This window comes from Argopecten irradians, chromosome 5 (genome assembly GCF_041381155.1).
Source record: "Argopecten irradians isolate NY chromosome 5, Ai_NY, whole genome shotgun sequence".
NCBI lineage: Eukaryota > Metazoa > Mollusca > Bivalvia > Pectinida > Pectinidae > Argopecten > Argopecten irradians.
Genome location: NC_091138.1, coordinates 32062140 through 32078304, shown reverse-complemented (window position 1 = coordinate 32078304; position 16165 = coordinate 32062140). Strand labels below are relative to the sequence as shown.

The 16165-nt window shown below is 36.5% G+C and overlaps 2 protein-coding genes across 2 annotated transcripts in view; one reads left to right on the top strand and one right to left on the bottom strand.

Moving 5' to 3' along the window:
• The window catches only part of LOC138323553 (voltage-dependent calcium channel gamma-5 subunit-like), a 48684-nt gene that overhangs the window by 23168 nt on the left and 9351 nt on the right, over positions 1-16165 (top strand). The window lies entirely within an intron of this gene.
• On the bottom strand, positions 822-5329 carry LOC138323552 (alpha-(1,3)-fucosyltransferase C-like). Its single transcript, XM_069268231.1, has 2 exons — positions 5101-5329; positions 822-3708 (listed from the first exon to the last, which is right to left on the bottom strand). Exons 1-2 carry the CDS (start codon positions 5182-5184, stop codon positions 2638-2640), a joined length of 1155 nt encoding a protein of 384 aa, XP_069124332.1. The 5' UTR covers positions 5185-5329; the 3' UTR covers positions 822-2637.

Below are 16165 nucleotides of genomic sequence, written 5' to 3'. Positions count from 1 at the left end.
CCGCCACAGCCGCCATCTTGAAAACACATTTTGAACTTCTTCTCAAGTTCTACCGGTGCGATTTGGCTGAGACTTGCATGAAATGATCCTGACATGGTCCCGACAAAGTGTTGTTATTTTTCGGGTCGATCCGAAATCCAAGATGGCCGCCACAGCCGCCATCTTGAAAACACATTTTGAACTTCTTCTCAAGTTCTACCAGTGCGATTTGGCTGAAACTTGCATGAAATGATCCTGACATGGTCCCGACAAAGTGTTCTCATTTTTCAGGTCGATCTGAAATCCAAGATGGCTGCCACAGCCGCCATCTTGAAAACACATTTTGAACTTCTTCTCAAGTTCTACCAGTGCGATTTGGCTGAAACTTGCATGAAATGATCCTGACATGGTCCCGACAAAGTGTTGTTATTTTTCGGGTTGATCCGAAATCCAAGATGGCCGCCAAAGCCACCATCTTGAAAACACATTTTGAACTTCTTCTCAAGTTCTACCGGTGCGATTTGGCTGAAACTTGCATGAAATGATCCTGACATGGTCCCGACAAAGTGTTCTTATTTTTCGGGTTGATCCGAAATCCAAGATGGCCACCACAGCTGCCATCTTGAAAACACATTTTGAACTTCTTCTCAAGTTCTACCGGTTCGATTTGGCTGAAACTTGCATGAAAGGAGCCTGACATGGTCCCAACAAAGTGTCGTTACATCTCTGGTTGATCCCCAATCGAAAATGGCAACCATGACACTATATCTAATTAATTTCCTATATGATTATTGCCAAGGTACTCAGATGACCGTTAAGGCCCATGGGCCTTTTTCTTTTTTTTTGTTTGGTTTTTTTTAAAGTTTTATCCGAATTAGAAATTCCAAAAATTTCAAGAATCTCCTAACCGCTATCTGTGTATCGCTCTAGCAGGTCCACTGAGAGCCGCTCAGCCTTGGTTTATCCGATCCGCCGACTAAAGTGCATGACGTATTACTACTGCCAGTAGCGAAAACTTTCGTAATTTATCTATGAAATATATCGTTTATTCAAGAAATCAATATCAACGACTTGGTTTGAATTATTCTCCGTGTTGATTTTTCTACCAGTGGCTAACCTCCGCGATGGTGGCTTCGGTTTGTTTTTACTGTGCTTTGTGTAAAGCTGGATTCTCAAACCACTGAGAAACTATTTTGTATTTGCATATTACAGAGTTAATTATCTACCCTTGCGTGTAGGTATTAATTGTGACGTCATGTGTTTGCGAGCTTAACGTCATAATTTTGGAGAGAAAAAAAACCGACATTAATTGCGCCCACAAAATAACGACGTCACAATTGATACATATCCGCAAGGGAGCTAACTCCGTAATACAGTATGCAAAGACGGAATCCCCAGACTTCGAATATAGTTTCTTATCTTTGGCCATAACATAATGGCTATCAAAAAATAGTTATTCTTTTTATCTATCTTGAGCTGTGATTGCATATTATTTAAGTTTTTAAACAATACAAATACTTTCAAACACGAATTTATGAAAATTGAAAGGAAAATATTATTTTTACAATTTCATCTTCAATTTCATCTGGTTGAACATTGTGAGTCTATGGAGAAAAACACATTTGGATTTCTAGGTTTTCCAAGATCACGTATCGTCACTGAGTGATGCCTGACAATGTGCAATGTGTATGAAAGCCTATGATATTAGAAACTACATACGTTTGAATGCGTTTGGTAAGGTGCTTTATACGTAGACATAAATGTCGATGGTTTGTGCAAACACCCGTAAAAATTGAACGCTACAAATCAAGTCTGCCGTGGAGTCAGACTGTCGAAAATAATAGAAGGCATATTTCACGGTGTCTAGTTTTTCTCGATACCTGGCAGACATGGATACCAGTCGAACAGTCGTCAATCTTTCTGCAATTGTAGTCTGCGTTGAATCCCTGTCAAACATTACACATAACATTTAGTATATTTACAAGACTACGTAATCCCTTGGCAATGCCTGAAGTAATCTCCAAGATTTAAGTTCCGTAAAATGTCATCCATGTTTTCAGAATTTTAATTTGCATATCGTCTGGTTCTTTCTGACGCTTGTCTAGTTTTAGCGACGGATGTGTCCATCTTGACATAACATATTCGTCGTGAAGCCCGGAGGTCAGACCTTCATTCCAATGCTTTAAACCTAATCGTTCCGGTATAAATTTTGGCTACAGAAACCGATTAATTTTAATCCATGAGTTCTGGTTTCCTTTGCACTGGAAATTTATAATCATTTTCGCAGTCTGGTCAGCTACTGTCGAATAATAGATGCGAATAAATAGATTTGGCGACATGGAATATTTCAGTTCAGTGTTTGAAGCAATGCCGCATTTCTTTTATTGATGCGCTATCTCAATTATGAGACTGGGTGTTTTCGAGCCCTACCTTCGATGATTGTAACGTCATCATTTGATATGATTTCTGTGAAGGCATAATCACCGGATAGTGGGACTTATCGACGGTAACTTTCGTAACTAATTATAATCGTACTTTACCCACGTCGTTTTGGAATCTCGAACCACGGTATTGACTGTGGTTAAATGTTGCCGTCTTATACTTTTAATATTTCATGGTCTAGTCGGCAGTTTCGCCTACTGTAATTATAACATATGTTTACATGTCTCTCGGTCCAGAGCAAGAAGTCCAACCTCTTTTAAGCTGAAGCCATGACTCAAAATCTGCATATACACGCTCAGACAAGTTAGTAACATGAAGACGCTTGCAGAGGTCACAAAAAGAACGTCTTCGTTCGTCAATACGAATATCATAGAAATTCTTATAAAGAAATGGCTGAAAAGAATTAGCATTTTTAGTGGGTAGTTTCTTTAAATGCTTACTTAGAGCAAATGGACTGGGGAAGTTTGAGGCATCGATATAGGATCCTGGGGGGAGGTAGACGTTGTAGTTGACCCCTCCGCGTACCACAGGTATAACACTGTTTAAACGGTATATGTTGAACACTTTCTCCGTGATGTAATCTTTACAAAGTGAACTTTCAAACGCTAAATGGAACTTATAACCTTTTTCAATAGCGGGTAGACAGTTTTCCCGGGATCCCTGAGATCCGGGATTTGGGCAAGTGTATTTACCACATCTACCGAATGTGTGTACCGTCACATACTTCTGTAGTGCACTAACATAGTCCTCCCTTCGGCTTTGAGTGTGACAATTTTCTTCCCACCAGGAAATAGGCTTGACCTTTTGGTCCCACATCACAGATGCTCGGATGTTTTCACTTTGTTGCTGTTTCAAGAAGAATTTTCCCGCCATAACGAGGATGTCCGAGTCACGGCGATATGACATGGTCCAATTAAAAACATTCCGCCAGTTACTAAAAGTGGCGCGCATGCGTTCTGGAGATTCCATCACGTAGGCCACCCAAATATGGCCGGAAAGTTTCTCTGGGAAGTCCTCAATGTCTAAATGTGGCAGATGAAATATGACCGCGTGTGATTCGTTGTAACTATGGTGTTTATCTTGATCAATCAGAAGGCATTTGGCTTCACAATCTTCAAAGAGTGTGTCGTCTGCCCAGGTCGGGCGATTCCAAAAGTACACAAACCGCGGGACTCTCATATCGGGATCTGCTGTTGGAGCGCCCATTCTCCACAGAAGTTTCGCAAGGAAGCACAGAGAACAAAGCGACGTCAATCCAATTAATTTCCATCTGTTCCGGTGAAATTCCTACAAATAAATTTTGTTTTATTTCCATTTAAGTACACACATATTAATGTCAATACGATTTACGACTGGCTATATTTTACTGTAGTTTTTACACGCTTGCCCTGTCGTGTAATTGTTAGATACGGAAACAAACAGTAAACCTGTCCGAATTTATCGCCAGTTTAGACTCATTATATCATCAAATACATGTTACACTGTCCATCCAGGGGTTTGGTAGTTGGCAACAAATGTAAATATACGGCTTTTATAATAAAAATTGACGCAAGATATAGACATATGATGTAATCATTTGATCTAATCTCGCGGAAATTTATCTACCCAAGTAGGAACAGTATCTGTGTATGTCATCATGAGTTGGACAGCCATTACATCAGCCTATCAATTATTTACAAATAGAATCGTAATTGCTTAATTGATAAAAACAGATAGGGTTTTATCTAATTGCGAAATGAAATGCATTAAGCAGTAACACATTAATGGGAGTTGTGTTAGTCAGCAAACATTCATTCAAATGATAAAGTGAATTTAAGTAAATGGCAGGACAGCACTAAATACTAAAAATATTAGGACAGCAGTGAATCCTAATAATTGTCAGGACTTCGGTGAATCATAATAAATGTCAAGTCTGCAGTGAATCCTAAAAATATCAGGATCACAATGAATATAAATACAAAAGGTCAAGAATAAATTGAAATATAATACATATCAGGACCACAATAAATACTAATGAACATCAAGACTGCAGTGAATACAAAACAATACCACGACTGCAGTGAATACTAATAAATGCCAGAACAACAGTGAATTCTGATAAATACTATAACTGTAATGAATTCTAATAAATGTATGGATTTCAAATAAATGTTCTATCAACCAATGTCTAAATCGCCTGTCTATATTACGATGTTTTCCAAAATGCATAGCGCCAACCACGCAACAACAATTACTTTCAAACGAAGTCGGATTTGTTTCCTTGACACGATCGAATGTCTCAATGATTCGGCACCAGATATCGAAAATAAAACAAGAGTGCAAAATTGATTACACTGCTTCAATCAACTGTTCAATATTTAAAGGCATCTAGTGAAGCCAAGTGCCAAAAGTATTGCTGTAAGAAGCAAATAAATCCTAAATTTTGCAAAAAAAAGAAATGTTCAAGGAATGTTAAAGAGCAATAATTTCAAAAGTTTCAAAACACACAGAAGCTATTGAGTATAGCTATATTAACCTTGTTAATCAAAGGAAAGGTTCTTGGTAATCTACTAAGAAGGTTAAATAGTTAGACAAATGGAGATGAGTGTGGTTTAAATGGCCTTTAACTATTGGTTGCTATTTAGAAGAAACCTAAGCCAAGCCCAGCATCACAAATTACATGTAAAGAGTCATACGTACCCTTTTAGAAAAGAGCCTATCCCAGCTCATACTTCTTACCACAGCGCTCTGGGCACGGGTATACGTAGTAATAAGTGGAGTCATGTAGACGATCAGTCGGTAATAATTTACAGTACATTAAGCTGTAGAGTTCCGGTGGATGATCTCATTAATTAGGCACTACAAATAGATCTATAAATGTATACAAAGGATTATTCACAAAGAAGCTACAATATGTTATATCACATTATCAATGTTCGGATAGATAGCTACTATAAGTATGGATTCCACGATGTTTGAAGCATTTAAAAGATAAATAAAAACCGTCCTCATTACTGTTATAAGATATATAATTACTATAAGTTATCTTTGTAGACGGGGCTTTGTACTGAGATACCCTGTATATACTGGAATACCAGGCGGTATTATTCTTCTCATAGTTCGAGCAGAAATATATACACATTCTGCTCACATAAATTGCTTAATATTTGTTTTTTGTCCTGTCCTGGTAACCAATGACTCGTGGCATTTCTTTTATGTACACGAAAAACAATGGAAGTTAAGATCAGTTTAAAAGGGTGCATTAGTTGATTGTATACTTCCTTCAGATCAAGATAAATGCAGAGCATTGTTTTCTGGGGACAAATCTCATATCAGATCATCTGCCATCGAGGGTGTTGTACCGAGGGAAAATGATGTTGGGATGATCAGCTGAATAATGCATAGTGTTCAATGCACTGACGTATTGTACTAGTATTGTCACAGCATTATACCACAGTAGCAGTTAAACTCTGATGTGCACATTTTGGAAAGATTCCACAAAACTAATCAATAACATTAGTTTGATACCATCGACTTACTCATACACAGATACTTGTTTTACTCAAAACTATACTTGTATACATGTACTGTAAAAGTGGTATTGTCGCTTGTTGGGGTTTTCTCCTTGCCTACTTTCAATCTGTTAGCAGTGTGCATCTTTTGCGAAATTATTCACACGTAAAAGTTACGCATGTTGATACAATGACGAGTGGATACAGACGTTTAACGAGAGCAAAGTTAGCAAAAAACAAAAACATAAGATATAATAAAATTAAAAAATAAAAATAAATAAATAAAGATAAATAGAAATAAATCCGTTTTTATGGTATCGCATAAGAACTACAGACAATAGAACTCACTTCTGAGCAATTGACCTATTTCACAACGCCCTTACCGTACTCTCAAGATATAATAGTTTAATTAAAAACCTCCCTGTGTTAAACAACGCTTGATTAAAAAAAAAACCTTTTCAATATATTTATCGACTTTCACACCTTCACAAGGTTATCGAATTTCTGCTTCAACTTCTCTTTACGACTGTACACTGAAGGAATGAATCATTTTTATAAAAGACATGATTGAGCATATCGCTCCAACTTTGAAACATTTGTCCGAACGGTCATGACCAGAGTGGCCAGAAGACCTTATTTGTCGATAAGGGTTGCTCAGCTGAATTAAGTTACTAAAATACTGCAGTGTTTCTTGGTGAAGAAGTGCGTGGTTGTCTTGTTGAACAATGATTCCAGTAATGTATAAAACATTTTTTTTTATTTTCGTGGTACACCAGCAACCATGAAAACAATTAATGTGTCTATACAGCGAATATTTCATATTACTGTAACCTCGGATATATTCGCGAGTGTTTCATTTCGCGATTTGTATTTGTAATCATTTCACGACATCCTTATTTCCCGACATCCTTAATTCACAGCATCCTTATTTTACGACATTCTTATTTCACAACATACTTATTTCAAGACATCCTTATTTCACGACATCTTCAATTATTTCACAACATCCTTATTTCACGACAATGACTGTTAATCTTTTGCAACATAGTTTCACATACAGTAGACAAAATATTTACGCGAGGGAAAATTTTCGCGCTAAAACGACCTTTGCGTAATTAGCGTAAATTTTATCGTCACATAGATTTCCATGTTAATAGTATACAGAAGCTGGTCTGGAATACTTCCTTATTATGCTTTCAGTACTCATCGCTATAGTTCCTGGAGCTGCGGATGACACTCCATTAGCACGTCTGTCACTTGTATCCTAGATCGTTTTTGTCTCCGCCTTCAAAACGCCGACATCACTGCATTAAATCTATCGTTACAACATAACCAACATTTTGTCAAAATCGCTGAAAAATTACACGTAGTTTTATCAGCGTTCTTTATTTGCTGTTTCTGAAAATAGATGCTTTTATCTGTATGTGGTGTTTATGGGAAGTTTTTGTGTAATGGAAACACAAACACATGATAGGTGCTGGCGAAATCAATGTGTTCGAGATCAGATACTGTTGATGAGTCGATGTTTCGGCACCAACACTATTGTCTAACGACACCTCTCGTTTGTTTATGTGTAGATAGACAGCAACAAGTCTCAAGCAAGAAATTGTCCCAGATATCTCAATCACATAAGTATTTGTAATTGATAAGCTTTTCAATAAATCGTGGATTTTTGGTGGATTTATTTTGTTTTGTTGAAATGTATTTTTGGAAATGCAACGCAATACATGTAGATACCTGGTTATCGCCCTGTGTCAAAATGTTGCGATTTTCGTTTTAAAATGGGAAAATGAAACTTTTAGGAATTTAATTTTCGCAATATAACGATGTGATAACAAATGGCTTTTCTATATTGTTTATAACTTGACGGATTAAATTTTTATAGCAACAACCAATAACATTGTCAGCTTAAAGAGATTTTATTATTCTTTTTATTAAGACGCTCTCATAGCAGTTTTCGTTTTATAATTTAAGCTAGATTAATTGTATTCTGACAATTTGATTATAATATCGTTTCGGTTTTTTTTTTAATTTTTGCAACTATCAGAATGACAATTGCAACTGTATTAATGGATTTTCTGTAATAAGAATGATTCAGCAAGCAAGCAAGAAAGTATGTCTTTTATGAAGAACAATACTATTTACGTCAGCTCAGAACTGGTATTACCGAGTGACAAATTAAACAACATACGGCTTACAACATCTCTGCTTATTTTTGGCAGCATTTAATAAAACAATTATCATTCTGTCATATCGGTTTAAGTTATTTCTTCCAAAAAGTAATCAATCAAAAACATTCTGGCAAGTAAGACAAACATCGTTTACCGGAATGGGATTATTTTAATCTTCTTCCGTGTTCACGTTTTCGGCTTGATTTCAAGATCTGATAATGCAACTCTGGATCAGCAACGTTTCACAGTTCGTTAATTGAACAGCTTCTTCGAAATCTGATTTTTCTTTTGGTACATATACTTGATATTGATCTAGCGGTGCAGAGTCAGGCATCTATTTGTTTCCTAATGAACACTTTGCTATGCGCGAATTGACTTGTTACTTATCCATCAATGTCGTTGTTTATTTCCTTCTTCACTTAAAAAGTCAGGACTTTGTATAATGCAGTTAACAGCACTACATTTAATGCAAAATGAGGTGTTCAATATAATTAAAGTAACAGTGACCCTTGTTCCACCTAAAAAAACAAAAAAACAAAAACAAAAACAAATAAAAAACAAAACAAAATAAAAACAAAACAAAACAAAAACACAAAAATAATAAATTATTTAGAATAAAAAACAACAGAAACCATTGTTGTTGAAAAGTTGAAAAGTAAAGATTCTATGATATTCATTTAACAGTTTCTTCTGAAAATACTCTATACACCCCTACCCCTACAAAAACTATACCGAATATTCATATTGCCCTTCGGTCTGTTTGTCTCTCTGACTGTCCGTCTGTAGTACCACGATCCACCGTCTTCTCCAAAACTACTGGAGAAATTTGAATGACACTAGGTTTCAATACATCTATATCGGAACGAGACACATCCACCTTTTTCATAGTTATGTCCCATTTTTACGGGGTATAAATTGTCCTCTTATACCACAGTTCTAGTTCATTCTATATTAAATGGTTTCACTGACTTTAAAACATCTGTAACGTAAAATAACAGCAGCTTCACTTGTTTTTTAAACGTACATGTATTAATCTTGGCTGTGGTTAATTTGTGTCACGTCCTGTCATCTGCAAGAGTCTGATTAAGAAAGCGTAGTACAATGGTTAGTGCCTTGTCACTTTTTACGTTGGTTCATTTAAGGACGCCATCCTGTGTATGCGGTATGTTGCATGTGGTTTGGGAGGCTGCGGTTTGTTCGTATTGTGTCTCTTTGTGATAGTGGAATATCTATAGTGTTGTCTCACTGCGGCATGCTGACAGGCTGGATTTCGTACATATAGTGTCAAGAGGTGAAGGGGTAGTAGTCGGTACACTTTAGCCACTCAACCACCGTGGTATACTATACGACATTAGTTTGAATAATGTAGCAAACAGTCTAACTTGTTGAAGGAAGAATTCTACTCGGTTAATTGTTGTTAGTAATAGTTTACTTTATTTATGTAAACAGTACTTCTTCCTTTTGAGATCATTTTTAAGCTAAGTGTTGCAACATAGCAACATGGTGTTGAAAAGTACTATTTTGGTATACTTGTGTGGTATACTAGGTCAGTAAAATGTGTCATCTATTTTAATAAAATGTACAATTGTATCTAAAGGAATTTGGATGATGCTGGACATGTGCAGCCCATTGTTGAAAATAGTCTTTTTGTATAGTGTTATTTGTACCACCTATTGCTAAAATAATATTTATATATAGTGTAGTTTAAAATTTACATCTGGTGTTACAAAATGCCTCATTTTGTTGCTCCTTGCGCCAACTGATGGTAAGTAAGTAAGTAATGGTTTGGAAAAAATAGCTAGTGTCGATACCACCTGTTAATATGGAAATTGGTGGCTTGAATTAGTATTGCTAACAGCGCCATCTATTCTAGGAAAAATAGCAGTGCCACCTTCGCGGGTTAACAGCAGCACATTTACTTGTTAACCAGACGTTGCATGAATTCAGCGACAAGTATGGTCAATTGTAACCGGGATCAATGGTACAAACCGGCGTGGCTTGTTTGCCGTCTAAACGAGAGAATAGACACTGATTATTAATTCCACCGGCCAATCTGATGTCTGGAGTCTGGCCGCCATTTCCACAGTGGGATTGGAGGGAGCAGTTCTTATCGACCTACGATCAACACCAACAATTCCACAAATATCATTCCTATACTTCTCCTGTGCCGTACCACCACAAAAAGCATTTTTACCCAAGCTTGCCACATTGATATCTATAGTGCGTGCGTTCTATCGGGATATGTGCTGCTTTATAAAGACTTCGTAATGACTTCTCTTGCATTTAATTCGAATTCGGGAAAAGTCTTTGTCATTTCGGCGACCATTTTCCTGCCACTTGTGATAGATGTTACGAGGCTGTAATTTTCTGCAAGTGTAATGCATCTATAAGCCTAGAGCGTAGGATATGTCTCACGTAATTCATCACCACGGACACAGATAGAGAGCACGTGTGACGCAAGCTTGCCTCGTGCAAGCTACCTTTTATTTCCACTGTACAAAAATACTGCTGTGTTGATGAAATATAGTTTGGGTAACGGAGGGATAATACTCAAGATGGTTCTGTTATGAAACCTTTTTTCTGACTCTTTTTACTCCCGTGGTACTTCACTTACTTTTCATATCGCATATCCGAATATGTTCACATGGATGATATTTTCGCGATTTTGCGAGTCATTGCTATGATCGCGAAAATTTGATCCGCCAAATATTGAGAAAAAGGTGAATCATTTATACCATAAAAGTCAAATCGCGAAAATTCATTATCGAAAAAATTCGATTTTCTCGTTTTTTGCTGAAATCACAAAAATAGTTCGACCCGCGTAAATAACCAGTTATACGCAAACGTTTCTTCAAATAAACCATGATGAACTTCTTACGTGCACATTATGGAAATTAAAAAAAAAAATCCTATAAAAAAATTAATATGTTGTATCAAGGTATTCATTTCATCACAGAATATTTTATTGTCAGATGTTAAAGACAATGACAACTGGGCAACAGGCATCATGCCTTTACCCGCCCTGTATCGAGGTATCGGAGGCTATATCTAAACCCTTCCTTCTAAAATGCATTTCTCCAATTTTAACTAGACAGCTAAAAGTCTATACAAATATGCTATGAACCTCTGCCTAGCATTTTTTGCCACTATCTGTACAAAGAGGCATCCGATTAGTAAGTAGTATATGTTGTATTGCGCTATCAGACAGCTGGTACTTAAACTTCCATCCAATTTACTACTTTTTCTCCATTTTAACTGGACGGTCAAAAGTCTATCCAAATAAACTACGGACCCCTTACATGTCAATTACGCCATTTACAGAACCCATTCGATTAGCGGATGTGTTGTACTGCGGTATCGGAGGTTATTTTCGTGGCGTAGTAATCTAGTTTCGTCGTGGCTCCCTGTCCCCCGGGGATGACCGGAGGTATTACATCCTGTTAGGGCCACTAGCTCCTCAGACTATGGCGCACACACAATCGCCACCGATCTACCACGATAAGTGGTACTCTGTCATTCTTTCCGTATTCTGACACGCGATTCGGCTCCGCAGATATCGATCTAAGGTGAGGTGTCAACCCCATGGTGACTAGCACACTTCTTCGGACAGTGTCCGAGAGAACACTTATCGAAAACTGTATAATGAAATTTTCACACCGAATTATCTACAAGGTATTAGGATGACTTTTACTGACACACCTCTTTGGCCATTTGCCATTTAGCCCCTTTTCGTCCATCTGAAGTTTCTCTCTACCCATGAACCATTTAACGCCATTTCCTCTTATCTTGTCGATTTGACATTTGATCCAACTTCTCTAAATTGTATCCCTTCCTTGCCATGCCATTTCACCTTCATTTCGCCGCAGCCATGTGACACGGGACATTGGTCATTCCTTCCGTCTCTTCATTAAAACGTCTCTTCACCTCCATCGAATTGGCACGCCTCAGTTCACTAGAACCCTCTCTGCAGTCATTACACACGTAGTACATCCTCGATAATCCAGGGGTACTATCACTATCGTAATATCCCTATCCTGGAATATGTCAAAGTAAAACCGAAGGCATTTTAGAAAAAAAACCCACTGACCAATCATAAGCTTGTATAGTTTTCCATTGACAACTACAGAGAGCAACGTCCATCTTCAAAGACTTACAGTGTACAATTATTCGATTAGTTCGCTGTTCATTTAAAGACTTATTCTACCTGTCTCATCTGTTGTCGCGGAAAGAGCCTTCAGTTTTGATCTAACATTACCCAGGGGTTGATATTACGACAGTGATAATAACTCATGAAATATCGAGGATGAGTAAAAACCATGTTGGGTTTCACAACGACACATTTTCCGTAAGCGACATATTTCCCCCACCTTTGTTGCGGCCCGGTCAATGTGGCTGTCATTTATTTATAAATCATAACTTATGATAAAAACTATATATAAAGATAAATGAATATCACTCTGTATGTATCAGATACTATGAAATATGTTTAAATCAAAGGGATAAAAAAGGATAAAGGATAACCTTGCTTTTGGCAATAACAAACGATCCGAAAGATGGTACAGTATAGATTCATTGTTTCAACTCAATAAATAGCCATCGCAATGTTTGTCGTCAGAGAGACCAGGAACAACGCAAGCCCCAGACAAGATTTGCGTGTGACAAAGTCATGTCTCTAAGCGGATGGAAATAACCTCTAACTGAAGTCAATTTAGAACCGCATCACGCACAGGTACCTCCGCTACCGACTGAAAAAGTCCATAATTAGATAGAACACAAACTTATTTGATATCTCTTCTTATCGAAGATTACATCAGATACGTATGGTATGATCTACATGTAGTTGTCCTTACTATGCTTCGTTAATGAAACAATCCAATGTGACTTGGTTTTTCTTGGCGTTTGCTTCCACAAAAAAAATACATTGCTAACAACGATTGGATTGGTCTGATAAGTTTAACATCCTGTTAACAGTCAGGGTCATTTAAGGACGTACGAGGTTTAGATGGTGGAAGAAACCTTGAAAAAAACACGAAATGTCGATATTTTAGACATTGTATTTGCAGACATATAAATCGGATCGGACACAATTTTAAGAACTTATGGTCCGTCTTCTCCCGTACAACATAAATGATGAAATATACAATAACCTCAAATTGACAATGGTGATAAATTGATAAAATTTTGCAAATCATATAATATAGTACCTGTACCCTTAGAGTTTTAAGACATCTTTACCAACTCCGATTTACATGTAGGTAAACGATAAGTACGAATTTGATCTTATTCCGGCACACTAGGCAATCCTCTGTAATGAAATCCGATCATGAAGACGTTACGTATTCATCCAAAAAACGCAATTACGTAAAAGAGAAAAAGTTCTTTAGAAAATTAAAAAAGTAAGGTTTATGTAACCTTTACAAAGTGATGTGAAGTTTGGAGTCGACTTTAATGGGGAAATCACGTGGTTCGCGATTGCATAACGATTTGATTACATGGGCGTATTAATTAAAGACTGCGTGATATTATATACGAATGCGTGTTATAGCATGGTAACTCGGATTAGATATATATAATATATTGCGCACTCCTATGGCTTCAAAATGAACTAACCTTAAACATATACATTTTTTTGTATTTTTTTAATGAGAGAACGAGAATAAACTACAGCCTTAGATTGGAAGATTCCAAAACATTCAAAGGTTAATAGATAAATATAATATTAGAGAGAAACAAATCGGAGAACTTCGACATATTGACAGAATCAGAATCCTGATTGTAACTGAAAATTTTTTTAGATAACATTAAGTCAGCATTTTTGAAATTATATCTATGTTAGAACTGTGGTATCAAAAGAGAAAGACAAGATTATATCTATCCGAGGGTCACAAAATGTTGTAAAACCCGAGGCTTGTCGAGGGTTTTATAACATTTTGTGATTCCAAGGGTAGAATATCCATATCCTTCATATCAACGTATGAAAGAGTCTTTTTCTCTCATAACTCGACGTTTTATTGCAATATTACAAATATAATTCCCGCCATTTTGAAATAAATTCGAAAAACCGCGAATGCAAGTCAATTTCCCATAAATGAAAATATGCTTGATATTTTCGACGCAAATTCCGTTGTTTGTATCTTTTAAATTAAATCTAGTCTACTTTCTGAAAAAACAATGTTAAAATTGCACCGAGAAAATAGTAATTTGGTTGACGCTCTGACGTCACGAGGTTTCATTGCATGGGTAGCCATGCAATACAGCTGCAGGAGACATGAGTGTATTGCCCTGGACCAGACAGTAGGTGTGAGAGAATATGATATTGTTAATATTTAGATACACTAAAAACTAAAATTATCTTAAAGATAAGGTTATCAACATTGGAACTTTGATTTGACAATGTGTCCAGATATTTGAGCACTTGAACCATGAGCATTTCAAGAAGTGGATGACCTTTGTCACAGAGGTCATTAATGTAGTGTGACCTAACCCAATGTAACCTATAGCTAGGCTCCTCGATATGGTAACATACTGAGAAATCTATGGCTAGGTGAAGGATCGAAGTACATAATCTAAAAGACGACGCTATAGAGTCGGCGATGGTGTCTTTGATTTCTTGGACTTACAAATTAGTTAAATGGTTCTTAGAATATGGTTTTAATTAATGCAGTTGGTTTTGATTAATTTTGCAAGTTAGTTTTAATAGTTCTTTGATTTAATTTAAATAAATGCGTCATAATAAACATGAAATACTGGATCAGATACAAAGCATTCTAAGGCTGGAAAATCTGGTCACACTGGAGAAATCTGGGGAAACTTAAAATCGATATGATGACAGTCCGACATCCATTCCTCCTACAAACTAAATATGGAATATTATTTCTTAACATTTTATGCACTTTCCGACCTTCTCACGGTCACCAACTGGTCTTCTTTGCACATGGAAACCAATACATTCAAGATAATGGCATCGCACCTCCCTTATCACGGAACATTGACGTTGTGACAAGTCACCACCATGTGTCGCCACTTGCTCACACATCTCTGTTGATGTCGTCAATTATTTAGGGTCCTGTCGTTACCAGAACGGGAGGAAAACGAAGAACAACGGCGGCCATTGAATTACTGTCATGGCGGGTTCAGCGTAAATGTCATTATACTGCCCTACCATTGAATATCTATTTCGCTAAAGGCTTGCTTTATTATAGACAAACACTTACCTATTAGGATTGCATCACGGTTGGAATGGATGATGACTTGTTTAGTTAAAAATATAAAATGGTTAGTCATAGTGAGAGAAGCCTCAACCATTACCAGTTAGATAGCTTACAAGGTCTGCAACGACTACCAAAGAGACGCTCTAAATAGTTTACGTCAAGCTCATATTGTCACGTATGGAAGAAATCAAAACTGGAAAAGAGAACAACTAGACCGGCTGGTAATCGTTATGCAAAATTAGACATAAAAAAAAACAGAATATCTTATATGTTATTAAAAATTCGGTATTGTTTTGCATTAGGAAATGTAACAAAAACTAAATGGTTTGAGAATGTATGCATGGTTCTGCCTCATCATACAACTTTGGATTATTAAAAGGTATCTTATTTCAGAATCAAGATAAATCCAATATGTTACGTGTATAAATCGAATTTAATATGACGTTGATTACAATTCAGGGTGACAAATATGTTTTATGTGCTATTTTCACAAGTATTGATAATACCATATTGTACAGGGTTGAAATTAAATATTAGAAAGTAGATATATTATTGTCTATGGTTGCTAAGAAAAAAAATGGCCTCTTATTTTGCACACATTTTTCCTGTCTATCTAAAAAAAACAATAAATAATTTGGTGTTCGCCAGACAGTTTCGTTATAAATAATTTGGTGTTCGCCAGACAGTTTCGTTATTTAAAATATTGAATTTTATCAAATAACTCTATTAAACTTTCTACATTAATGATTCTGTTACATAAGAAATTTGGTGATGAAAATTGTAAGTCGCTTGATTTATCATCATAGTGACTTCAAAAAATGTTCATAATTGATGATTGATAGGAATGTGTAGCAATGTAGATTGACCCTCT